Below are 27,760 nucleotides of genomic sequence, written 5' to 3'. Positions count from 1 at the left end.
GTATCTGCCTTCACCTTGTAGGCACATCTGGCACTGAATAAACACCTTTTTTGACATTCTTGTCAGAGAAGCAGTGACTAACTGAGTAACCTGTTGCCACTGGAGATGTGGTCTCTTGAGGTCAGAGGGCTTGTGACATGCTGAAGGCTTCTGCAGAAGCTGCCTTAGCTGAAGAGTCACATCTGCTTCCACGGATAAAGTTTCCTGTGTGAGATGTTACTTTAACTAACTTTCAGGAGAGGCTAAAAATACACTCCAAATTTCACTGCCTAAATAGTCTGCTAAACTTTTGTAATGCAAAACCAACCCATTGAAAATTCTGGCAACTTTATTTCAAGTCTAAACAATGTATAATTTCTTATTCAAATGAAATAATTTGGTTTAACAGTCATCTTTCCTGCTGCAGTTTTAAAAACCCATAAATAATTGGGAAAAGTCTCTGTGCAAGTGACTGAAACTCATTTTTTTGTCAGGATGCTAAAATAGTTTGTGATGACTGCAACCATTCCTGTGGATAAAGAAAAGGATCTTTCTCAGCTTCAGTTTATTCAGTTCAGTTTTAGGTCTGAGCTCATTTACAGTTAAGCAAAGGAAAGCAAGAAAAGTTTGTATTTAATTTGTCTTGCTTGCTTTTTGTAATGATTAATATTCTTTAGTAAAACAGCAAAAACATCTACTGTTTCAAATGTGTTATTTATAAGTCACTTTTGCTTGTGATTTGTTACATCTTCAGAGTTATTTAAATCATTTGACTTACATCCGTCTGCTCTGCAGACTGTTCTATAAATTCACAAGTACAGGCCATGGAAATTATTCCATATGTACAGACAAGAAAAAAGGGGTTTTTACAGACTAGACTCATTTCTACCTTGGTTTGGGGTTTTTTGCTTCTTTCTAATACTAGATGAGAAGTGTTAATCTTGTTCTCCGGTCTTTTTCTCTAAAGCAGTACAGGCTGACTTCAAAAAGCAAAATTTTCCTCAGTTCCTCTTATTTGTGTGAGTTCTCTTAAGGATGAAGAATTAAAATCTGAGTGCAACAAGCTAACATCCAGGTCTTGCCATGGATAGTTGTTCTTAATACATTAAAACCACAGAAAAATAGCCCTTAAGTTTTTTGTTCCTGTGAAGATAGAGAGGTTTTGGTTTTGCCTTGTTATTATTGTTACAGGAGCTGCATATATTTAAACTGTTATGCATGTTAGATTTTGAAACGTTTCAGGTTTTGTTATGAATACAGGGTGATGGTGTTTGATCTGAAAGTCTTTTCAGTTTGTATTTGAAGTCAAAATTAGAGGAGAACCTTAATTGGGCTAAATGCCCATTTGCTTCCTGATAGCAAGATGTATTTTAAAAGGCAAGAAGTAAACAAAAGAGCCTCTGGGAAGTTTTGATTTTAATCTTATGCTTAACAACAAAATGTCCTTGGTTGTCCTGCTTTAATTTCCTAAGTGCAACATCCTGCAGAGGTGCATAGCATGTTTTTGGGGTGTGAAACATTCTCCTAGAAATTTATTGATATAAAACAGTTGGTGTAATCTGAAAATGGCTTAGAAAGTAATGAAATAAGTCTGTCACTTCAATGTTTGTAATATCAACTACTTAAATAGTTCAACCACTTGTGTCCAGCACAGGGGATGTCTCCCTTTCTGGGAATCATCCGGTGCTGTGTGTGAGTGTACAGCTGATGACAAATGATCCCTAAGCTAAGAGGGAGGTTCAGTTAAGGTCATTTTGCTTTTTCACACATGAGATACACGTCTGGCCAAACTCTGCATGTGCAGCTTGCCTTTGAAAAATGGAAAGCTCCATTTGTAGCTCTCAGGGCGCTGCTCCCTCGTGACTGGGAGGTTTTTGGTGTTAAGAGGAGTGAATTTGGTGTGTTTGAGCAGGCAAATGTCGAAGGAGAGGGACCAGCAGCAGCTCCAGTTGCGGGTTCAGTAGATGGCACTCTTGCTCTGGAGTTCCTGCCCTGGCTGAGGCTTTGCAGGAGTGATTTGGCAAAGTACATTTGATAACTTGGTCATTGGAGTTCTTATAATACATTTTCGACCTTGCCTGAGATGTGCAATTCTGTTTTGTCTGCCCGTGTCTCTCCAGCAGGACACGACAGCGTTCCACACCTCCTGCCTCCAGCTGATGGGCTGTGAGCAGTGGAGCTGCTGTTTTGTCAGGGATGGATTAAGTTATTCCTATTATTTGGGGTGTTTTTGTGCTAAGCCTGTGCAAAATGTTGCAATGGAAATGTTAGAATGAGGTGGCTCTCCCTCCAGCAGTGCCTCTTGTGTGGAGCTGGCACTGCTTGACTAAAGCAAGAAGTCGGTAGCAATTTGAAAAGTGTGATAGGATTTTAATAAGAAGAATTAGCACAGCTGTAGTGTTCTTTGAAAAACCTTTCCTTTTCTGAATACTTAAAAATGTCTTAATAATTAAATTATTTTAATAATTAAAATGTATTCCTTTCAGGAGGTACAGAGGGGGTAGGGATGCTGAATTGGCAAACTGTTTTAAACACAGCTAAAATTAACGTTTAAATGACCAAAAAATGTCTTTCTTTTTTAAAAAGTATAAAAAATACTGGCTTGAAAAAGCAATATATTTTTCCAGCCAAGCCACATAAAATGCTGAGTAGTGACTTGGAAATGTGTGTTTATCTAATAGGGGATAATATTCCTTCTGTAAAATCTTCCTGTTGTGAAATATAACTAGGTTTCCTCTGTAATTTAAAGACATTTGGCCATGTTTATGAGTTTTATTTAAATATTTCCATTCCTCACTTTTCTCTCATTGTGATAAAATCAACAGTAAAACAACACAACTCTATGATAGTGGGAGTTTAAATAGCTATCTGAATTTGTGTGACATTCATGAGGTGCAAAAGTGCTGTGGCTTTTTTCATCTTCCAGCATTCATTTTCATGAAATGTCCATTTCAAAGAAAGTTATTCTGTGTGTTTAATACACTATTCATACTTCTAAATTGTCACCAGGTACATTTGCATGAGGTATGTGGACATAATATCGTGAAATGAAACACTTAAGTGTGTTGAAAAATTATTTTATGTTTGGAATGCTTGTCTCATGAACCCTTCCCTAGTCCTTTTGTTTATAAGTGTCCCTTAACATGGATTTGTGTTTCAGTAGTCTTCCTTGTACTATTAAGTCAAAATAACCTAATTCTGACAGACACATGGAAGGAAAGAGTCTCTGTTGGGACTCAGTGCACGCTATGTTTTTTAATTAAATAGAATATGAAGGTTGATACTGTTATGTCCTTCCTTGCTATATAGGATATTAAGTAGTTACTGTGTGTGACAATTCACTCTAAAATGGGGAGCTGCCTTTTTCCTTGTAAAATATTTTAAAATCTTGGTCCTGGTCAGTAACAGATTGAAAAAGTTAAGAACTTAATGTGAGGAACTGTATGAAAGTAGTTTGAGGTACTTTGCATCCTGACTAGCGCAAGGAGATGAGTTTGCCTAAGATAAAATAGAAGAGCTTCCATTTGTGGCATTTCTGGTGATGCTCTGTTGGAGGGGAGGAAATCCTATGAAAAGTAGGAAATCCATATGAAAAATCCACATGAAAAGTGGTGGCACTTACTGGACGTATCTCTAATAAGATATTTACATATATGTTGTAAACTTAGGTCATTTTGCTCTAGTTTAGGCTTCACATCAGATCACCCTGCTTGTGAAACACCCGACCTCAGTGGGCCTAGAATGGTTAATTCAGAGTAGAATGAGCCCCTCTATTTAGAATTCATATAACAGAACTTAGGCACAATGATGCATCTTTATTTAGATGTACTCTGGCAATTTCATCTCCTGCCATAATCCATGTTTGATTGAGTTGTACATCTTTGAAACTCCAGTTTGCATTAGAAACAGCCTGTTAATTTAATGCAACTCTACTGACAGTCTGCTTGACATTCCATTTAGTTACCCTCGTTAATGTATATTGGCTAAATATGTATTGTTCAATGTGGCAGGTTTAACTTTCAAGCAAAAGCTGATTTCTTAAGCTGAACAGTAGTTTTCATTTTCACTGTCCAACTAAGTTGTTTTAAGGCAATGTTATTCTTCCTTATAGTTAACACAAGAAGAATGTAGGGGTACACTATACAAATATAGAACTGAAGAGCTGGACATTGATGTAAGTCATTTCTATTCCTTCTCCTCGTAAATGTTGGTATTTGTCTCTTCCTTTTGATAATAATTTTCCTCTTGGCTTTTGGGTTTGAAACCCACTTTACATAGGTGATTGCCAGCAGAAATTGCATCATGATACAGAGGGACATGCCTCTGTAATAAGCTTCTAACTTGCAGGAAATATTACATTTTAGGCTGAAATTTTAACTATTTGATACAATCACCTGAGAAGCCATGGGACAGACTGTGAATGTATAAAATCACCTTTGTAATACTAAGCAATATGTAAATTAAAATGGAATAATACCTATTATTATGTTGTAAAGATTTAGCTGTAGAATCATTAATTATATGTTTTGAGCCATGCTGCTTCAAGTTATAATAGTACTTCATAGTTTCTTAGGAGGATTTATTAATTAATTTGAAAATGCAAGACTGATACCTACATCATTTTAGAATTCTTATTTTAATATTTTTCTGTAGATTCATGTAATGATTGGATCGAGTTAGATTTTGATTACTGAAGTTGCAAATCCCAAAATGCTAATTGTGGTCATTTTCTGTTCTATACCAGGCTAAGCTTAGCCGTTTATGTGAACAGGATAAAGTCGTGCAAGCACTGGAGGAGAAGCTCCAACAGCTACACAAGGAGAAAGTAGGACAATTGTATTTATTACCTAAAGTGGATGTTATTTTACATGCTTACTATCAGAACACTGATAGCTGAAATAAAACGAAAATCAGCCCAATGATGCAGCACGTTAAAAATAATTCTTTTTATTACAATAGTACACGCTTGAGCAAGCTTTGCTATCAGCAAGCCAGGAGATAGAAATGAATGCAGATAACCCAGCAGCCATCCAGAATGTTGTCCTGCAGAGAGATGACTTGCAGAACGGACTGCTCAGCACTTGTCGGGAGGTGTCCCGAGCCACTGCAGTAAGTGCCACGTTCTTTCCAGGAAAACTTCATCAAGTGTGAAATCATTGTGTTCTTACTCCTAATTGCATTGGTTTTGCTTGGGTTTTTTTTATTACTGCATCCCAGCAAAAACTCCGTTGTCTTTTGGTTGTTTGTGTTTTTGTCAAAGGTGGATGGAAGGTGATGTTTTCACTGTATTCATCAAGTGGTCTTTCTCTAATTGTACTTTTTTTTTGACCAGGAATGGGTGCATACTGTCTTAATTGGTGTGGCAGTTATCATCTTTGAAATGTGAGAAATTGATAACAGAAGAAGTGAATAATGCAAATAAGCTATTTCATGTGATGGCAAAATAATGTCAAGCACAACCTTTATTCTACTTACTTTAAGCAAAAGCAGCTGCAGGACTGCCATAGTCTGTCTCTAATATTGGACCATTACATTTAAAAGATCTTTCAAATTACACACTGCCAAAAGTTTTTTAAAAGAAAAGGGGATAGGAAGGAAATTGCTGTTTACTGTCCTTTTCTACTTCATGATGACAATGAATCATTTTTGCCTGCTTAGATATTTCCAAAAAGGTGTCAGATTCCAGGGGGTAGCTGTGGTAGGAACTGACATGATGTCAGCCCTGAAATCTTGGTTGTAGTCTGAATGTTGGATTGCCTTGGAGCAGGAATTGGTTGGACACAGCAAAGGGAACCAGGGGAAAGGAAATCCTCCAGACACACATTCCCTCATTAACTTTTCAATTTATTCTAAATGAGTAAATTGCTTGATGTAGCCTGCAAAAGTGAGATGGTGGGGCTGACCTCAAAGAAGAATAATTTTTTCCTTGTGGGGTTTGCAGCTGCACACGTATAGAACAGTGGTGTGTAGGCAGCCTTGCAGGCAGGGCTGGATGAGTTGGATTTCCCCTGCATAATGCACTGCAATACACACATGCTGTGCACTCACACATGTGCATTCAGGGTGATAAAAGACAGAAATTTGCATCCATTTTTGTGGCTTTTCTGCCTCGCTGGCAAGACAGCTTAAGATCAACATGCCTGCTGACTATAAAGGCGTTTTCTGAAGAATTTTCCCTGGCCTATCTTTTTTGTTAGTGAAAAGACAAAATGCTGTTTGTTTGAATTTCATTCAGTATAATTAGAAAATCAAAAAGCTGTTTAAACATTGCATTCTCTTAATTATTTATTAAATATTACAAATATTTATTTATTGCGGGTATCTATTTATGTCTTACTTCCTGAAGTTTCATACCACGGGAAAAACAAAAAAAAAAAAAAAAAGTTTGTGTTTTTTTTAATTGAACCTGCATCTGTAATTCTTTACATTTCTTATATACTTAGGAACTGGAAAGAGCTTGGAGAGAATATGATAAATTGGAGTATGATGTAACTATAACAAGGAACCACATGCAAGAGCAGCTCGATCGGCTTGGAGAAATCCAGGTGTGGCAAAGATCTTAAAGTACACTCAATTCACTTGGACTTTCTATGAGTTTTAAAACTGTACAAATGAAAAAAGGGGGACAAATGGTGAACTAACTTACAAGCTTTTAATTTCTTTTTCTGCCTTGTAAGTTCTGAAGAAGTCTTCAGATTTTTTTTTTTTACATGGTAACACTGATATTCCTTTGGGAGTTTTTTTTTGTTTCAGTGAGCAGGTTTGAAATGGAGTGGCTTTCTCAGACCTTAGTTGCTCTGACAGCCATAATACATCTTCACACAAATCCTTCCATTTAACTGAATATTTTAAAATTAAATCATTTTATCATAAATTATTACAGGAAATGCTGTAGGTGTTGCTTCAGGCCTTACAAACAAAGGGTTCTGCTGTGTATTTTGATGATCAGGAATGGGTGCTGAATTCCTAAGGAGGGCTCTCTGTGACACTCACAGAGATAAGGACATGCAGGAGTGCACAGATTATCTGGGATGGGCACATGGGTGTGCTCTGCACTACAGGTTCTGTGCTCCAGGGGTGGATTTCCTATGCAGCTACAAAAGAGATTACAAAGAAACCCAAAATCTGTAAAACTTGCACTATTGGTGCACAGTATGCATGTCCATGAATGGAAATAGATTTATATCCTGGCATGCAAACACTGTTCCTCTCCACCTGTGTTGGGGTAGGAAGTGATGGTTCCTTTTCCATGGCTGGATGTGGGTCTCCTGTGCAAAAGCTGCCTGGATTTTCTTTGGGGACGATAGATGAGGCTCTGTTCTTGAAGTTTGAATTAGCAGATTGCTCACAAATTGAGTGAGGCAATATGAAATGAGTCAATATTTTGCTTTTTGTTCCAGACACTATTTGAATGCTTTATGGGAGAGAGTCTATCATTACTGCATTTTATTTTCCTGAAAGGACATGCAGTGTAGTCTAAAGAGAGAGAAAGGTTTTCCCTTTTTTTTCCACTTGCAATGTGTTCTAATGTACTGGCCATATATGCTGTTTTTTTGCTGACAGACTGAATCAGCAGGGATACAGCGTGCTCAGATTCAGAAGGAACTGTGGAGAATCCAGGATGTCATGGAGGGTTTACTTAAACATAAACAGCAAAGAAGCTCTTCTGAGGCAGGTAAGCAATAGGAAATGAAATTGGATCATATAATTTTTTTAAATATAAGCTCTGTCATTGCTTTTGTATTTGAAAAAATTGTATTTGTGTTTGAAAAAATGGCACAATGCCCAAGAAAAGAACAAAACAAATGCTACTTTAAGTTGATGGTTAATAGCAACAGGTTAGAGTTCATATTTTAAATTGAAAACTGTTTTTCTCTTTTTTCTCCCCCACACCTTCCCCCTTTCCCCCAAACAGGCATCATGATATCAAGGACATTTTCTTCTATTAAATATAAAAATGAGGTATGGTTTTAGCATATTTACTATTTTAGTATTATGGACGTTGTAATATGGCTATGATAAAAACCAGCGTTATCGTGAATATTTTAAGGATGTCTGAAGGATGTATTCAGTATGTTTCTGTAACAACACAATAGTATGAACTAGTTTTAAAAACAGCGATCTCCACTGGTAATTCTAACACTCATTTGTACTGTGTCTCTGTATTCTCACTGGTATGTTTCTCTTTTCCATTTCTTACCTTTTCCTCTCCCTAGGCTCCTAACATAGAAATATAAACCCTGATTTTTGGATATGTTTTCTACCCACCATACTTCTCATGGGAAGAAATACACTGCTTTATATGTTTATTCAGATATTGAGCCTGGTTCTCAGATGGCCAGAGCACCCACAAGAAGGGCTGAGACTGTGGGAGCTCCCAAATGTTCAGTTCCTCTGAAAATCTGGCTAGAAGTTACAGTTTTAAAGGGACATTGTCACGGATATCTAAAGTGTGTACAATATACATCTGGCTTACAGAACTTTCTAAAATCTCATTTATGTAAAAATCTTTGAAAAGATAATGGATTTAATTTTTAAAAGTACGATTTAGCGAGTTTGTATGTGTCCGACAGAAAGCGCAGGGGTCAGATTTATTTTTTTCCCTTTTTGTTAAATGTGACATTGTCCCTTTAACTGCAAAATCTATAGCTGCTGTAGCCATGGTAATATATTTTTCTTTTTAAGTTATAAATAACTGTACCAGGTGCGCACGTCTAAATAAGGTGACTATTCTACAATCTTTAGGAAGAGGAAGTAGTCCCACCTCGTCCTCCACTCCCTCGGTCCTATGACTTTACAGAGCATCCTCCCATAATCCCCCCTCTGCCCAGTGATAGCAGCTCCTTGCTCTGTTATAGCAGGGGCCCAGTACATCTGACAGAAGAAAAGAAGATGTACCAAGTTCAAGGATATCAGAGAAATGGATCTTACTGTGTAAGTGGCTTAAACTGCCACGTTGTTCTTGAAGCATCCTCCCTCCTTTGCACAGTCACCATTTTTGTTTACTCATCTGGCTGCTTTTGTGTTATGGTTTCACTTTTATTTAGTTTTGTTTATAGCTGCGTCATTTGCTCTTCACATTTTCCTATCAAGTGTTCTGTGTGTATATTAAATGTCTTAAGACTTAAATTTCATAAACTTAGTTCCTTCGCCTCACTAGTTCTTTAAAAAACTCTGGGTTCAGCTTTTGAGGCTTATACCAATTTGTTTCCAGAAGATCATTAAAAAAAATCCCCACAACTCTGCCTTTTTATGGCAATTTTTTCCTGTAATTTCTGATTGTCTGCAAATGTTGTTACTCAAATTAACTACCAGAAAACACTTCTGCTATAGTGCTTGAAGGATGGAACACTGTCTTCAAGTGAGAGCAGAGTTATCATAAAAGAATTGGTTTGAGTCTTAAGACACAGATACTTGCAGCAAAGTGCCTGTTTATTTACCTCATCCTTTGATGTTCCTCAGGGTCCTGATTATAGGCTTTATAAGAGTGAACCCGAGTTAACTACAGTAGCAGAAGTGGATGAGTCTAATGGTGAAGAAAAAACAGAACCAGTTTCAGAATCAGAATCTTCTGCTAAAGGTTTGTCCCCAGGCACGGCGTTTGCAACCTTTCAGCTTTCTCACAAGGAATGCAGAGCTCCACTGCCTCATGGTTTGTGCCTTTGCAGCCTGTCCATTTCTCAGTTTGATGGAACAGCTTCCACAATAAAATAATGATTTAATTATATGACGGGAGAAATCTCAGTCGATTACAGCGCAGAAAAATCAAACATTACACTCACCAACAGCCCTGAAATCCTTATTGACACCATGTCTAATCACATCACTCACATTCCCCACACACCATTCCCTTGAACAATTACCCATTTTATGTTCTTGCCCTTGAACAATTACTCAGTTTTTGAATCAAACTCCCCATGTTATGTTGCTGGAACGTCCAAAAAGGCAGCACCACAGAATTTTCAGGCTCTCATAAGGCAGGGGAACAATGTCTTTTTCTTTTTTTTAATCTTGTAATTGTTGAATTGCCTTCTGTCCTCTGATATAATAGGAATAATGATCATGACCTTGGAGTGTACAGACAATAAAGGTCTTTGCAATTGCTAAATGCTTTAGATTCTTCTCTTCATCTAGCTCCCATAAAAGCTACTAATTGCTTGGTAGAGTCTTTTACCAGGAAGTGCTTCTCAATTCTGTTTGTTAAAACACACAGAATAGTTTGTTAAAGGTGACTTCAGGAAAATGCTCAGCTTTAGCACCTCCCAAAAACCACGTTAAGAGCTTTGAGGAAAACTACCTAAACTTAGCTATTTTTTTTTTTTTTACCCTAAAGATTGATGTTGCCACTGCCAGCAGGATCACTGCTTTCTTTTGGTGCTTTGACTGAGCATTTACAGAGCAGGCTGATGCAATGGTAACAGAATTTTACCAAGAATTATGATTATACAAAGATACTGTTTTCATCAGAATGGTCACATAGGTTTTTAAAACTCAGGTTACCATACAGTTTGGGTATAAACTATGTGAATGGCCCTGTGATATAATTAAGCTTGCACTTACCACACAATTTGTCAATTCAGATTCTCTGGGGTATTTGCTGAGATACAATGTTAAGGCACATAATTAAATTTCTGTTAATTTGGTGGCAGAAAATGGAATATTTATCCTGAGATTTGCTAATTATCAGTGACCTAAATTGAGAAACTTGTCTTTCTGACAACATGCCTAGGTTTCATTGACCTGTGATGTTTCTGATTATTCACAGTAATTTATGTCAAGAGGTGAAGTAATGATAAAGACAAAATGAGAAAAATCTACACTGACTATGTAAAGAAACTCAACACTTTTTAAGCACTCTAATCTGCTTTCTGTCTCAGAGACAGAAATTATTTTATTCTGTCCATTTGTAGAAAAACAGTCCTCAGTCAGGGAAAGCAATAGTGCAAATTGCTCTAAGATAAATAATATTTAGAGGTGTAGAACAGAATAACTGCAGCAAGAGGCTCTGTATATTCTAAAACTCCCTTCAGTGTGTTGTTTATCATAGCTGTGTTTTATCATGTGAGCATATGAATTTTCTAACAGACATTTCTTGTTCTGGGCATTCACTCATAATAACAATCCCAGTGCAGGAGGGAGATGTAACCATGTCTGATTGTTTCAGTTCTGTTATAGTGTGTAAGCCATGAGAGGAAACATTTTTATGCCATTCTGTCTTAAGTTTTTAAGCTGATGAGGAAGCAAACTGAAAGGCAGCTCATCTGAGTTTTTTCTACCTTGCTGTTTTAAGAAGTCATATTTCAATGATGGAAATTTCTTATTGAGGGTTGTTCTAAAAATAAATAATTTCAGAGGAAATTTTAAAAAGTTACAGTACTGAATACTGCTTATGCCAACCATTTCCCTCTCTTGTCAAACATCAGCAGTTAAAGAGAAATGGGACCATGTCAAATGTGAGAGCTGAGGAATATTTGTGACCCGTGTGGTACATAAAGGTGACGCAAAAACAAAATGGAATTCTGCTGTGTTTTATCATTTTTTAATGTCTAAAGGAGACCCAAACTGCTGCCTCATAGCAGAATATCCTCAGCTCCTGTTTTCACTCACCAGCTGAGCAGGCTCAGGGCTGATTTCATTCGCACACAGACGTGAGCATTGGTGTGCACACACAAATGAGGCCATCCAAGAGCTGGCTGGACTTTCAATATCTGCACCCGCCAACTCTCAGCACCACTTTCTGAATCTGCCTTTTGGAGAAGAGTTCCCAAGGCTGACAGTGTCTCTTGTCTAGAAAACAAATCAGCAGTTTTGTCAGTGCTTTGCACAGCACTCAGTATGTTGCTTTGCTGTTTTGCAGGCTCACATTTCCCTGTGGGAGTTGTACCACCCAGAACCAAATCCCCAACACCAGAGTCCTCAACAATAGCATCCTATGTCACTTTGAGGAAGAATAAGAAGATAGATCTAAGAACGGTACTTTAAAATGACATTTGAGCATTGGATGTGTTCATTTTTAAGTTTGGTAGTTACTCCAAAAGTTGAAGTTATTTTCATGATCTTTACAAAAAAATACAATGAAAGAAATAAATAAAAATCACTGTTACAGAAGCATTATATACTAGATTAAGCAACTGTATAGTTAACTAATTATGCTAGTTGGATTCTTTTGGGGTTTTTTTGCGTGGGTCAGGGTTGGGTATGAAAGCACTTGAGATGGTATTTTATGTTCAGGCTCAGATGTTTATTATTTCTTATCTATATTGCAATCTTACAAGCTGTGAGTTCTACAACATTTTACTAAATCAAACTACAAAATGGCTCTGTATTTATCTCTACAAAGTCTTTAAAATAAGAACTATTTAATATAAGAAATGACACTTGAATTATTTTTACTTTTAACTCAATAGCTAATTGCTTGTGTCCCACAGTGCAGACTTTTCTGTCTAATTGCAAAATCCCACTCAAACCCATAAAGAAAAAAGTAAAGAAGGTGAACAAAAAAGACTGACTAATACCTTAAAACTTCTATCCTCAGCTTTATATGTATTACTGTATTCTAAAACTTTAAACTCTACATTTTCCACTATATCGTATTACACACTTCAATTTAAACTACACATTTGTAACCTCAGTTCTATCATTCAATTTTAGAAACTTTCTCTACAACCTCAAGTCAAATGCAGTGACCTTTTTCTTAAAGGTCTATATTTAAAAACACAAGAAGTCTAAAATTCTGAACGTCCAAAATTCTAACAGAGACAGCTATAGAAAGAATAATAAAATTATAAATGCTGTGCATGTTAAACTGCATGGAGACCCTCATACTGGGCAAGAGCTAAATGGTAAATGATAAATCTGCTGATCTCCTGAGGTTCAGGCTTGAGTTGAAAGCACGTGAACCATCTTTCAAACACTTGTGTTTGGCAGTTGAACAGCCCCTTTAAAACAAACACAGGCTTTTATTTATTTCAATGCTAAAACCATTTGGGAAATAGCAGCCACAAAATAAGGATGTAATAAGCAGTATGCAGGTAGTAAGCCCAAAATTTCAGATTGGTCAGCTCTGTAGTCTCTGGGTTAAAGACACAGTTTTACATGTAGTTCATGCAAAAGAGAGGAAAACTTTTGCCATAGTTGCAGCACAAATAGAGGAGAAGTTGTGAGAAGCCTGGGAGAGGAGAGAGAAACTCCCAGGATGTTGACTGGAGAAAGAATAGCACTTTTCATAATTGAAATAAATTCCTGGAAATGTACTGAATGCAGCTGATTAGCTTGAAGTCATTTTTATCTGTCATAAAAAGTACAAATCTGCCTGAAAACCAGTGAATTTCAAGAAGAGAGTAGGTAAATGGGTGTTATTTTGGGAAAAATATAATGCTTATAATTACAGATTTTTAAGTGGTAATAAATTTGTTTCAGCCTACACTTCCAGTTAAATGATGCCCAGCTGTAGTTTTTCTTGAAATAAAAAGGCAGAAATTACTATTAGATCAACTGGTGTAAATGTCCTGGATCATTAAATTTCAATTATGTTTCTGTCTCAGTCAAATATCTTGTGTTTCCCAGTTTTATAATGTCTGGTAAATTGTTTCAGCTTGAGAGGGTGGCTTAGAGAGCATCTACCCATTCTCCTGATGTTTATTGTTGGTGATGGCAATGTTACTGTTCAGAAGAGCAATTTATTCCTTCCTTTTATTTTGAATTTTAGCGTTCATTTATTGATAATTGGGTTTTGTACGTTTGTTTTTTTTTTCACATATATAGGAGGTCTTTATTTGCCTACTATTTTTCTGCTCTTTACTAAATCATTAGGTGATCTCTTCTGGTAAGTTACCAATCTGAAATCTTTAGTTTTTGTTGAAACACATACATATACATACATATATATATATACACATATATATATATATATTTATATATTGTTTTTTTTTTCCTCTTCCATTTAAGGAAAGACCAAGGAGTGCAGTGGAGCAGCTGTGCCTTGCAGAAGGCTCACGGCCTCGAATGACTGTGGAGGAACAGATGGAAAGAATAAAGAGGCACCAACAAGCTTGTCTGAGAGAGAAGAGGAAAGGACTCAATATTATTGGTGTTTCAGAGCAGCCTCCCTCCCAGAGCTTGTCCCATGTCAGGGATAATCCACTCAAGCTGGCACAGGTGGGTCCCACAGTGATCAAAGTGTGTCCAGTTAAAAACCAAAGGGGTTGATTGGAGGCTAATTGTGGAGTCACAGACTCAAAAGGACAACCTTTGTGCTTACACTTAATGGTAGGAGCCACTTCTTTGCCTTTTTGGGAAACAAACAGCAGCACTTTACAAAACTGACCTCGGGGCTTTCCGACAGGTGGGACAGTTTAGCCGAGTTATCTGTTCCTGACACAGGAGCACCAGGTTGTCTGGGAATACCCTTTTCCTGGCCCAGAGATGGGGCAACTGAGGGGTGTTTTCAAAGCTTTTATTCCATTTTCAGTCTCAGGAGAACGGTGAGACAATACAGATGTTATAATTCACGCCATCACAATCAGAAGCCAACTATTTCCTAATTACACAATACATTTTAAGTGTTTCTTGGCCTATCAGCTTTTTTGCCATGCTATTGTAAATGCAGGCGAACCCAATGGGAAGAAATGACAACATCTGACTCAATTCAGAAGGCTGAATGAATTCTTTATTATAACTATGCTAAAATACATTAACATACTATATAAAAAGGAAGATACTAAAACTATATACTACTTTCTCTAACACAACTCGTGACCCTCTCTGACAGTCCAGCCCCAGGTGGGTTGGATTGGCCATCAGGCTCAAACAATCCTCACCTGAATCCAATCAAGCAATCACCCCAGGTAAACAATTCTCCAAACATATTCCACATAGGAAAAACAACGAGCAGAAATAGAAATTGTTTCCTCTTTCATTTCTCTCTGTGTGCCTCTATGAAAAATCCTAAGAGGGAGAGAAATGAGCTTGCCACACCATGCCATGCTGCAGATGCCTTCAAGCCAATCATCTAAAACTACCCCTTGTAGGTCCTACCACAATGCATCTTTCATAGTTCTATTTCTCCAAAGTATCCAGTCCTATTTGCAAGGCCATCTTTTGAAACTTGTTTCTAGTTCCATTTCTCTCCCAACAATATCTGCCCTATTCCATGCCATTTCTAAGTCAGCATTTATTGTGTCAAACTTTGCATACGGTGTGGGCCTTCTGTCAACCCCTGAGAACTTTTTGCAAATCCATTTCTCACGAGGCACCAACAAGCTTGTCTGGGAGAGAAAAGGAAAGGACTCAATATTATTGGTGTTTCAGAGCAGGAGTTGATTGGAGGCTAATTGTGGAGTCACAGACTCAAAAGGACAACCTTTGTGCTTACACCTAATGGTAGGAGCCACTTCTTTGCCTTTTTGGGAAACAAACAGTTCAAATCCACGTCCATTTGATTATGCACTGTGATGTTTGGGAACAGGGCAGGGTGTTTTGGTCAAATTTAGCAAACAAGGTGAAATTGTAAGGTTTGTGACTAAATACAAGATCAGGGAGAATCGTGACTCCATTGATGTTGAAATGGATTCAGTGCTGATTTTTCTGCCCTATAATGTATTCCAGCATCTGCAACGTTTTTAGGTAGGAATGTATATTTATGATCAGAGCTCCTCAGTGGTGCTCTTCTGCTGTGGTGTTTGAGCCCATAAATACACTGAAATAGAGCCCATGCTTTTATTTACACTCATTCTTAAACTTGTTTATTTGCCTAAAAAGTTATTCATGGGTAAAGGGTGAGGAGAGGAAGATATAAGTGCTTGTCATTAGCCAGGAAATACTATTCTGAATATATATCTAAAAATGCCCCAAACAAACAAACAAAACCCAAAAAGCCAAACTGAACCCAATTAGTTTTCTTTTCCAGTAGCTTAATGGACTTGATTTTTGGTTGATGTTTGGTTTCTTTGGGTTTTTAATCTTCTGGAATACTTCTTTCTTCAGACCACACTGTTTACTGGCTTTTTTTATTATTTGCTTTTCTACTGGTACAGAAATGCCTTTTTTTGGGGTGGGTTTTTTTTTGTTTGGTTGGTTGGTTGGATTTGTTTTGTAGGCATTTAAACATCTGATTTTCCAAAGGCAGATTAAATATATTGCAGTATCAGGAAATCAGGCATTTCCAGATTTTTCAGCTTTGCATTTTGGTTTGGATTTTTCCCCTCTCAGCACGACAGGCTGCTACAGAGCTATACAAAAGTTACTTTTTCATCAAGAGCTTTGCATCCCCAGAAGACTCTGAATTCCAGTTTAGCCTTTGCAATAGAGCATCTGCATTTGGGCTGACATCAGGAATGCTATATGGGAAGGGAGTTCCTACAAATATTTCTGTGATTAACACTGCCTTTTTCGAGAAGACATCGTGACAAGCAAAGCTTTGCAGATGTTTTGTTCAGTAATTTTTACAAAAGAAAAGTTTAAGCTTTGCCTCTTCCCTGTGATAGAATTCCATACCTCAGGGTGAGTGGGGCAAAATCTGGGCCAGAACTCAGAGTAATTCTGTTCATTGCACCATCTTCCTCAGTCTTCTCTGAGAAATCAGGCCTCTCTGGATGGTAAGAAATTTATAGAGTAAGTGGGAAGATCTCTGAATTGAATATTTAGCTAATAGTCCACTTTACAAAGTCACTTTTTCTATCATAACTTTAATTCTTCCAGAATGCTATTTGGCTGAAAGCCCCAGGATGAGGTATTATGCCGAGTAATAGCTTTTATTTCTAAAAGCATCGTTTTTATGTCTATTGATTTTTAGAAAAATGGTGCAGTGGCATTAACTGCTGGAAGTCTTTTCGACTGTGGTTTGGTTATTTAAGAAAAGGATTTTATAAATGGCCTGCTGTGTAATTTTGAAGTGATTACCATAATCCAAAAGGAAGTTGCTTCACAACTGTTGTTGGGACGAGCAGATGATAAGGGGTGCATACTTCAGTTCAGGAGAGCAGAGACACTGATTTATGAGCTGACTTAGGGGGAATTTCCTCTTAATAGGGTGCATGTGTTAGATCACAGGAGTTCAGCTTTGAGATTTACTGCCTCCATGGCTCCTACTTTTCTCAGCTCCAGTTCTCAGCTGAGCCTCCCTTCAGGCCTGCTAATATCATGTTCACAGTTCACAATCTTAAGTCACCTCTACCATCCTTCCTCAAAATTTTCGTATCAACTTCTTCTCTGCACGGTGGATTTATTTTTTTTTTTTTTTTAAGAAATAATTAATATCCTCTGCCATTATCAGATACTGTGTTGTCCTCTATTAAATCAGTTCACACCACAGGCTTGGAGGATACCCAGGATAATTGGAGGAAGTGCATGCAGGTGCATTGAGAATTCTGTGCTGAAAGCAGATTTTTATCGATTTTTGTTCTTAAACCAGAAAAGGCTATTTTATAAAAAGAGCAGTGCTTATGAATGCAGGTAAGAATGCTGATTTGTGACTGAGCTAAATATGAATGAAATCTCAAAAGATAAGGGTGACATTGAAAGGCTGGAAAGGAAGGTGGTGCAGAAACTACAATAATCTTGCAGACAAAGAAATATAGGCTGAACTGTTTTGAATGGTACAAAATTCAGAAAATTGTGAGTCCTTAATGATTTCCATTTACCTTATTGCAATCTACGCTTAAGGTTTATTCAAGTATTTTTTTATAATCAGTCAGAGGGCAGCAGAAGGCTCAGAACTGAGGCTGTGATAACTTTTGTAACAGTATGTCCATGTACCAATTTTGTTCCTCAGAATCAGAAAAAGGATGATACAGTATCTGCTAACATGAAGGAGTTAGAGAGCACCAGCAGAGAAAATAATTTGAAACAAAAAAATGGAAGTGCTGGAGAAGAAATAGCACAACTCAGAAATGATGGAGATCAAGAACATAATTCAAGTTTTGCTAAAGAGGTACAGAACTATTCCTTATTAAACTGTTCATCAGCTTGTCCTGCAGTAACAAACTATTTTGAGACACATGCACCAGAGGATGGGAAAGTGAACCAGTTCCTTTTGCTTGGAAGATAAAGACTTCTTGTTAAAAATAAAATACTCCATAGAGAATCACAACATTCAATAGCATCTGTCTATAGCTGAGACATTGAATTTTCTTGTGTGTGATCTTTAAATAAGAATAATAATTGACATATTCATTGCTTAGGCTACCCCAGTGGAAGTTTTGACAGCCATTTAATGTCCCTGAATTTTTGTTTGGTTGTCTGTAGTGCATCAAATGGTTTATAGAAAGCAGAATAAAGCTGACACAACAAATTACACATGCAAGTAGGCAGTACCTGTACTTTTAGGTATTTTTCACTGCTTTTGATTTCTGCTTTGAAATAGTTAGAAGCACTCTTGGCAGGGAATTACCTTGGTACTGAAGTGCCCTTAACACTCAGCAAAACCAGACTGACTGTAAGAATGGATTACTAGAGCTGCTTCTACATAATCATATCCTGTTTATGGTTTAATATTTTTTTAAAGTACTATGTAGAGGTTTTTTTGCCTTCTTCTGTATCCATATTCCTCAGTTAATCATCCTTTTATTTAATCATCCTTTTGTTTTCCTATTTTATATTTACTTTTTTAAATATATATATCTGATGGAGAATAGTATAAAATCAAATAACTCATTTCTATTGTTATCCATTAGAAACACTTCCTTATTAAGAGACTGTTGTTTTGTTAAATATGCAAATATTTCAAAAGGAAAATTAAGTAATACACTCAAATTATATCAAACTTTAGGAGCAGCATTCAGTCTTATTAACAAAATATTGAAGCATCTGGAATTTTTTTTGGCATCGTGAAGAGAGGGATAGCATGAAAAAACAGGCAGGCTGCAATCCAAAGAGTTCAGATAAGTTCTGGAAGTTATTAAGGCAAACCCTGCCCCTGGCCTCTGGTATAAGTTTTAGGATAACTCTATTAACCTGCATGGTATTGATAAAAATTTCTTAAGTTATGTAATTCTGGGTTACTAAGTATACATGATGGCAAAATTTGTCTGTTAATAAAACTGCTTCCTGGTACTGTATTTCTTATCTGCCACTTAGTGTGTGTTACAGCTTTTTGTTTCATGATTTCAATTTTTTTATAGCTGTCAAAAACTGATGATCTTTTATCAGATGCACATGTTGTATCTGACTCAAAAGAAGGGGGTAATGAAGAGAAAGCAGAAAAGAAAAATAAATTGGAAGAAACACATGATGGTGATATAAGGTAAAAAACAAACAAGATGTTCAGAGGCTATTTTAAACTTGCATGATGTATTTATTAGCTGAATGGACCAAGCAATTGCCATAAATACTGAAAAGGTTTATTTATATGGTTTTGAGAGGTTTACATATAGGAAAATCCAGTGAGAGGCTTGACTGCTGCAGGATTCAGTCAGAGTTGATGACTTGGTGGGTGAAGCAATGTTTATTTTCAAGTGTTATCCCTGTTATAAACAGAATGTATTCATATTCCTTGTCTTGGCCTCCAAAATGTGTTTAATAATGTCAGTTCAAGCTTTGTATCAATTTATTATGAACACTCTAGCCAGTGCTTCCATAGCATGCTCTTTATTGCTGATTAATTTAGGAGCAAACAAAGCATCTTATTCTACATCTCCTGCTTTATTTTTTTACCTCACTGCTTTGCAGCATTGCAGAATTAGAGGGATATTATATCTTGGATAGTTCTCTCTCACAGTTCATAGCTTTGGTGTAAATTGCACTGCAGGTCCTAAGTGAGCTCTCACACTAGGTCATAACTTTGTCACAGGACCCTTCAGCAGTAGGAAACTGCAGGAATGCAGAAAGGAATTAAATCCCAGGTGCTTTTTAAAAAGTGTCACTACACAAAGTAGAAGGGCTTCAAAATGCCTGCTTAATTTATGCTACCCAGACTTGCAAGTTGCAACTTTTTTCTATTAACAGGATAAAATTAAATTATAGCTCCTATACTTAGTGGTTAACACCTGAAATTAAGTTAGAGTAGGTCCTAAATTCTGTGCTTCTTTTAAGCAGCTTGCAGAGTGTGACCACAGTTGCAAACCACAAACCCAAAAGCAGCTCAGAAGAAAGTGAAATACTCAGTGTTCAAGAACAAGAAGGGATTGTGTCTTCATTTGAATTAGCAGCACAGTCTTCAAAAGGAAATCAGGCAGCAGCAGGTATGGAAAAGAGTTTGACTGAAGCACAACTTATCCACTACATATGTAAAACTTTATTGCATTTTGATTGTGTCTTTTGATGCTCTGAAACCCTTGTGAATTGAAAATGCTGAGCTAGTCTACATGTGAAGTGTACAGTTTTATAATGCACAGAAAAATAGTTTCCCAGTGGGCAGCTACAGAAACTCCATTTTTCTGAGGTTTTAATATAGCTTTTATAGTTGCTAATTCAGGGATTTAAATAACTGTTGCCAGAAATTGAGTCATACTGTAGTTGTTGGTTGGAGCAAATGCTTCCTTTTTCATCTCAGTCCTGGCTATGTGTAGACTTTTTACCATTACTCCCTGCTGCTGAGTGACCTTAGATATGCCCAGAGTTGTGGAATTATTGAGAGTTTCCAATGTTTTAAACTAGCAAGTATAAGAGCCCAGTTTGGCCACATTTTGAGGGGTAAGAAAGAAGAAGGAAACAGAAAACACCACCTGAGTGGTACAATGACTCGTGGAGAGGACTATTTTGCAAGAAGAGAAGAGTGGGATAAAGCAAAGAAGGAAAAAAAAGGGGGGAAGGAAGAAGGGAGAAGATAAAATTCAAGACATTATTAGGATGGTTGCTGATGGGAATGGTTAAGTAAGCCAAATGGTTCAACTTATGGATATAAAAGGTGATCTGGACCTTTGTAGTGCAGTCAGCAATCCTTTCTGTGACTTGCTAATCAAAACCAGAACTTGCATGTACATTTTGCACTGCTCAGCAGAATGAAAGACCTTAGTTAATCTGAGCTGGGATATGAAGGTGGGTCTGGGCCTATCCCAACTGCTTAAATTTTACTTTTTTTCCCCCCTCTCTTTCTTGGCAACATAAAACATCAGCATTCCTGTGTTTGCTGTTCTACTATTTATTTCTAAACCTGATTAAGGATCAGCTATGATCTTCCTTGAAGCTGTGCTTTTTGTGCTGATCTGATTTTAAGCCTTTACTTGTGTAGCTTTCATTTGTTTCTGCTTATATTTGCTGTGGCTTGAAATGGTGCTTTTTCAAGCTAATCTTTATTATGGCTCCTGTAACTTATATTCTTATTTCTTTTGCTGTATGACTCGCAGTGAAAAGTTTGCCTTCCTCACCAGAGTCGTCCTTGTCACCAGCTCCATCCACACAGACACAGCTCACAGAAGGATCCCATTTCATGTGTGTATAGTTACAGAGAAGTACGTGCTTTCTTTCCCACCTCTCCCCTTCCTAATATTCTTCCAGGTTGTTTGTGTGCTGTTATTTTTGTGAGAAACATCTGATACTCAGCAAGACAGAGTTACCTGCAGTGTTGAATATAAATTAGCCAGAACACAAATAAATTTGTGCATTGATTTGCTTGCAATGAGTGCATTCTCTGTCCAGCTACAAAGAGAAAGGGCTAATTGGTTTTTCAAGGGCTAATTGGTTTATCAAGCATGTTCTTCACAACTGGCAGGGTAATAGCCCTTGGAATTAACAGCCTGAGCTGTTCCAAAACAGGGAGTTAAGGCATGAGCATCACTGCACAGGTGCAGATGAGACCTGATGCTTCAGCCATGGGCAAAATGGGCAACCAGAGCTCAGTGGTGCACAGGAGGGAATGGGCTAATGGCCTGAAGAATTCATGGCTTAAGACATAGAAACAAACAGTTAAAAAACTTTTTCCTTCCTTCCTTCCTTCCTTCCTTCCTTCCTTCCTTCCTTCCTTCCTTCCTTCCTTCCTTCCTTCCTTCCTTCCTTCCTTCCTTCCTTCCTTCCTTCCTTCCTTCCTTCCTTCCTTCTCTCTTTCCTTCTCTCTTTCCTTCTCTCTTTCCTTCTCTCTTTCCTTCTCTCTTTCCTTCTCTCTTTCCTTCTCTCTTTCCTTCTCTCTTTCCTTCTCTCTTTCCTTCTCTCTTTCCTTCTCTCTTTCCTTCTCTCTTTCCTTCTCTCTTTCCTTCTCTCTTTCCTTCTCTCTTTCCTTCTCTCTTTCCTTCTCTCTTTCCTTCTCTCTTTCCTTCTCTCTTTCCTTCTCTCTTTCCTTCTCTCTTTCCTTCTCTCTTTCCTTCTCTCCTTCCTTCTTTAAAATCAAGAACAGTTTAAAACTGAGACATTTTCAGTCATTTAGCACGAGGAGATGTGAAAATGCTTTTTTTTTTAATTTACTGTCTCAGTCTCAATTGCCAAGGTTTCATTTTAGTAAAATTAGACTTATTAGTCATCACAGAGACCTTTCTAATAGCAGCTAAGGGCAAGAAATTATTTATACTCCTTAAAAAGAAAAAAAAAAAAAGGAAAAATATTAACATATTATTAAAATATTTTCTCCTTTTGAGAAAGTGGAAAATGCCATCTTCACATTCAGTCCTGACACTGCTCCTGCCTTCCTGATGGGTGTGGTCTGCCATGATTAGATTTAGCTTGAATTTTTTTACTTTTATTCAAAATGTTTATTTCAGAACTGTTTTCATAAAATTGAGTGGGACTTTCCTTCTGGGAATATTGATTTGTGTTAATGCTTTTTAGGCTCACTGTATAAATATAAATAAATATTTTTATAGATAAATGTATATATTTATAAACATATATAAATATATAGTTTTACCCACATTTACCATGCATCTCCTTTTTAAATAGGACAAACATTCCCCCACCAGTTGAGGTTTGGGTCAGTAATGAAAGTGAAACTGCACTGCTGGATTTTCTCTGTAGGCACAGGGCACCTGTCAGGAAGGGGGTAGCAACCAGAAATCTATCACCAATTGCATTAAGCTGCTCTCAGCTCAGAAGATCAGATCAGCAAATTAATTTCCTTTAGGATTTATGCTAAATAAAGAGAAATGAAGAGGAAAAGGCTTGCCCCCCACCCTTGGTGAGGTGTGTGCCCACAGCCAGTTCTGCAGGTGAAGCATTTCAGTGTTCAGGACAGCTCTACCCTCAAAAGCCCCTAAAGAGGCTTTAATTGCTTATGGCAGAATGGTCCATCTGGAATGGCACTTGTCAGTCTGATTCTCTGCTTGCACTTGCCTCACCCTGATGGAGAAAGGGTTCCAGAACTTCAGACACATCCCCTGTGGCTGCTCAGTGTTTGGATTGAGTTGGGGAAAGCTCTTAACTGTGGCACCTACATTCTGCATTGCTGCATCTGATGCCTCTGTTGGTTGTTTCCTTGAACTTCCAAAATAAATTTATTCCATGAGCTGGACTTAGCATACAGAGGAGATGGATGGAGCACAGTGCTTGCCTGCAGTATTTACTGCCCTCTGCCTTCTAGAGCTGTGATTCCAGTATTCCAGTGATTTGCTGAAGGATTTTGGCCCATATTTTAACACACAGGAATGCAGCATCCCTCATTTTCATGAAGTCTTAAGTGGCAAAGGGAACTTCCAGGCTGTAGGATCAGCCCTGGTCATATGCAAGCAAAATTTTCAGGCAACATCTGGAAAATGTACAGTGGATTTCAGGGAAGGAAGAGGTAATACCTGTATTTGGCTTCTACAGTCAATTAGAAAAATGATAGTCTTGGCACGATGCCAGGGGAGTTTGCCATGGGAAATTGGTTGGCACAGGATATTGTAGGACTAAGGAGAAACCCCTTAACACAAAGCTCCTTTTTTGTCACAGCCCTTATTTTGCAGAGACAAATCTCTTGTGTGTACCACTAACCCTGTTAGATTTTAAGCATTGCATTTGCACTGAGTAATGGGGGGATAATGAAATTCTATACAGCACCTGGGTTCAAAGCTCAGGAACATTGTACCAATGAACTGTTAAAAGTTATTTATAGAAGTCCTTGTAGCAATTACCAAAATACAGCAAGCTCTGGGTAGAGCATTTGAACTACACTGCCAGTGCAGTGTAGCAACTCAATTATTCTGCATCCTTCTTCAAAATGTGCCTTGCATTTCTAAGACTATTTAGGATCTTTGCTATTATTACTAGTTTTAGGTGAGGAGCATTTGGAGGTGACCATGTGTAACAGGATAAAACTCTCAGAGTAAACAGACTTTCATTCCAAGTGGTGTAAATTTGAAAAAAAAAATCTTGGCTTTGCTTCTTTCTGTTGAAATATCTTGACAGCAGTATTATTCATCAGGAAAACAGATTTTGGAACAATTGATTTCTGAGCTCTTTTGTTATGTTCTACACCTACATTGCTACATTGAGGTCAAGAGTTCTTTGCTGTGTTTAATCCCCTGAGTTCTTTAGATGATATTCTGTTGCTAAAATAGAGTAACTTAATCTGTGTCTGTCTTTCAGCACTAATGGCTTCTGTTGAAACAATTCATGCCTGAGATGTATGGACCTGACCTATGAAAATATGAGAAGATATTGTACAGTATATTTTAAATCTATGAAATTCATAGTTCTGATGCTTTTGGCCACAGAGCATCATTTTATCACTTCCTGGAAAATGTTTATTCCAAGAGAGCTTTAAATGGCCCACGTGTACACTCAACAACCTTCAGATTGTTCTCCTGATACCAGCTTGCTGCTACGATTTCTGTGCACATAAAACAAAGGCGTTTTTAATGTGCAGCCTACAGTCAGAGCTTCATTTGCTCTTCTTCAGAATTTAATGTTCTTTTAATGATGGATCATATAAGTTTACTTTTTTTGCTTCTTTTAGATGCATAACTCGGTTAATTTTACATATCACCACTGAACCTTGTTTTACACTTTTTAAACATTACAGTTTATTGTTTTAACAAATTTATTTGTAAAATTTTTATATATATATATACATATAGATATATTTAAAATGTGCCATTTTTATTACTGCTTAGTAAGAGATGTCCTGTTTCTGCTGTAATGATTTCTTGGTCAGGTTGCAATGTCAGCAGTTACTGCCACTCTTCTGTCAACATAGACATTAATGTTAGTGGTTCCTTTCTCTTGACTAAAATGGAGTGTAGGTATTTTGAGGTACTGGGCTTTTCCTTCATGGGGTTGGGGTGTGTACAGCAATAAGCAGGTTTTCAATCCAGTACTTAGTTTGTGTACAAATGTAATTATGTTCATTGTGTATATATTATACAATGAGCACATACGATGTAAGTATAAGAAGCCACTTATTATTGTTCAAATACGAATGTTCATATCCCATTTCTTTTATATCATATTAAATAAATGTTGATGTTCTTAAGGACTTGTATGGTTAGTATTTCTTCCAGCAAACAGATGTCACACTGTGTTCCACCTTTTGATGTGGGGAATGCAACAATTCCTACCCCATTGGCAACATCACCTGTCAACCAGAGTAGCAGTGACAGACTCTTAAGAGATCCCAGTCTTCCTCTTCGGGAAAGAATTAAGGCTACAACACAGAGCAAAACAGACAACCTGAGAATGAGATGCAAGAAATACAGGTTCAGCTCCTGGCTCTCCCAGACTTGTGTTGTGGTACTGGAATAATCACTTAGTCATTCTGCTCCTCCATTCCCTGCCTGTTTACACGGGAGGTAATAGCCTGTCTTAGTGGGGTGTGTTGGGCAGTAATTCAATATTTGCAAACGCTGATTGCCAAGTTCACTGGGGTTAAGGAGAGAAGTGTGAGGATTCCTGGAGGCTTTGGCATCTGCATAGCATCTTCCAGAAACTGAAAGAAAACCTGAAATAATCTGTCAAGTGTTGTCACACTACAGATGTTACCAGCTTTGCTGTTCAGTCTCTCACAGCTGCCTGATTTTGCCTAAGACAAAAGAGGGTTAGAAAAGAATTAAGAGAAACAAAAATATTTCACTGAAAGCTTTTGAATCTTAGGATGTAAAGCTAAAGAATCTTTTGCAGGTTCAGGCAACTGCTGTGTGCTTCAGTGCATGTGTGTGCCATAAGTGGTGAGGCAAGTTTCACAGGAAGGCAGCTGCCAGCTCCTGTTGGTTTTTTTTTTATCATACAAATCATATCCTGATCAAGTTAATATTACTGTTCTAGAAGCTATATAATTCATTGTGCTTTTCCACAGAGGAGTGCCTGATACTGTCTCACAGTTTGAAATTACTTTACCATTGCCCCTCTCCCCAAGTAGGAGTTTGTGTTTGTTGGATTCTTCTGGCACCCCCAGTTCTGCTGCCTGTTCTTCCTGGTGCTCTTTGCCACAAAGATACAGAGTATGTTGTCTGGCTACCTGTTGTCCTGCCATTTTCTCTGCAGAGTGAAAAAAATAGGGGTCAGAATTCAGCAGCAGAGCCTGGAGGGGTTACAGTGGAAGAGGTGGCTGAAGGAAAGATGAATGATGATGCAGGCATACAGCATGGAGCTGAAAAGTTGCCACATCGCCCTCTTTTTTTTGGAACAGCAGCTCCAAATTAGTGCATCCTTCCATGCAAAAGACAGAGCAAGGAAAAAGAATGTGATTTTATTGCACAACCAACCAAGGCTTAAGTTCAGTGGCATCACTGGAACACCTGAGGCAGAGCAAATAGACCCACCCTGTTCTCTCCCTAACCCTTCTAGAGAGATCTGTTTGCTGTCAAGTTTTGCAATCTCTTTCAGCCCTTGCTGCCAAGAAAAGAATTGCAACCAATAAAGGAAAGAATGACTAAGTGATTTTTGGACATTTATAGATGTTGCCTGTGTCTGAAACCATTGTTGGTTTGGTGTATCTGCAAGGAACCTGCAGTTTATAATGGAGCTGGGCAAGGGGGGAAGAATGAGCAAGTTTTGCTGAACTGTTGGCAAAGACAGCAAAGGTGAATGATGCAGGAATATAGTAATGATCATAGACTATCATTTCTCTTCCTGTGGGCAAAGGCTGCAAAGACTTGGAGTTTCATTGGGTGCTCTATTTTTTTGTCTTACGGAAAAAAAAATAATAAATGTATGGCTTTGTGTTATCACAGAGCATCTGCTGTTTTCTTACCTCATCAGAATAACTCATCCCAGTGATCGTACTCCTGAGATATAGAAATATCAGAATACTGATATGGTCAGCCTTCAAACATCTATTTTAAGTTTGTATCTTAGGATATTTTTATATTTCTGACTGATGCTTTATTGGCTATTGCACTGACACTTGTATATATGGAACGTGCTTTTTTTTCAAAAGCAGGAGTCCTTAGGAATAATGCAACACATTCTCTACAGATGTTCATGCTTTTCAGAACCAATTACATCTATTTTTGTCTTTTGTTCACCATTTGCATTGTTCCAAGGCTACTAGAGAATGTGAATCTTTAAAGTCCCTTAATAAAGTGACATTACTGAAAAAGTTACAGTTGGTGTCTTGGCAGTTTTTGTATGTTGTGGACTGGCTCAAAGGGAAAGACCTCACCAGGCAGCTGAAACCCAAGCCTTGTTTATGTTATCACTGATGTGGAAAAAGTAGTCTTCACATTTCCTCAGAAATATGCATCATAAAGGGGGTCCAATAAGGTTCTATTTTCAGGAAATCAGAAAAAATATTTGCACATTTCAATCTAAATCACACTAATTGGACAGTCTGTGACAGAATTATTATCCACTCCTTTGGATCCACTGGAGTGCATACATGAAAACATTAATGAATTACTCTGTCAGTAATAGATTTATTAAATTCTCTAAGACTTAGACTAGTGGATTAAGTTGTACCCTGGGTGAGCAAAGCAGTAGAATAGAAGACCTTTAATCAGTGGTG

General features: G+C 37.5%; 1 protein-coding gene across 27 annotated transcripts in view; it reads left to right on the top strand.

Annotated features, from left to right (window-relative positions):
- Positions 1-27,359, top strand: part of PLEKHA5 (pleckstrin homology domain containing A5) — a 163,467-nt gene extending 136,108 nt beyond the window's left edge. For 9 of the 27 annotated variants that reach the window (XM_072923789.1, XM_072923786.1, XM_072923785.1 and 6 more), the window contains 15 exons: positions 4,091-4,153; positions 4,724-4,804; positions 4,939-5,088; positions 6,423-6,524; positions 7,543-7,654; positions 7,895-7,941; positions 8,725-8,913; positions 9,442-9,559; positions 11,837-11,952; positions 13,927-14,136; positions 17,750-17,908; positions 19,098-19,219; positions 20,008-20,156; positions 21,261-21,345; positions 24,406-27,359. In XM_072923789.1, the coding sequence (XP_072779890.1) occupies positions 4,091-4,153; positions 4,724-4,804; positions 4,939-5,088; positions 6,423-6,524; positions 7,543-7,654; positions 7,895-7,941; positions 8,725-8,913; positions 9,442-9,559; positions 11,837-11,952; positions 13,927-14,136; positions 17,750-17,908; positions 19,098-19,219; positions 20,008-20,156; positions 21,261-21,345; positions 24,406-24,424 (1,722 nt within the window). In that variant the 3' untranslated portion in view covers positions 24,425-27,359. Of the gene's footprint in view, positions 1-4,090; positions 4,154-4,723; positions 4,805-4,938; positions 5,089-6,422; positions 6,525-7,542; positions 7,655-7,894; positions 7,942-8,664; positions 8,914-9,441; positions 9,560-11,836; positions 11,954-13,926; positions 14,137-17,749; positions 17,909-19,097; positions 19,220-20,007; positions 20,157-21,260; positions 21,366-24,405 lie in introns of those variants that run through there. The other 18 variants (XM_072923796.1, XM_072923794.1, XM_072923790.1 and 15 more) reach the window with 10 other exon arrangements.
- The last annotated feature ends 401 nt before the right edge of the window (positions 27,360-27,760 follow it).

The sequence above is a fragment of the Taeniopygia guttata genome, chromosome 1A (genome assembly GCF_048771995.1).
Source record: "Taeniopygia guttata chromosome 1A, bTaeGut7.mat, whole genome shotgun sequence".
NCBI lineage: Eukaryota > Metazoa > Chordata > Aves > Passeriformes > Estrildidae > Taeniopygia > Taeniopygia guttata.
This window is presented reverse-complemented; position numbering and strand designations above follow the sequence as displayed.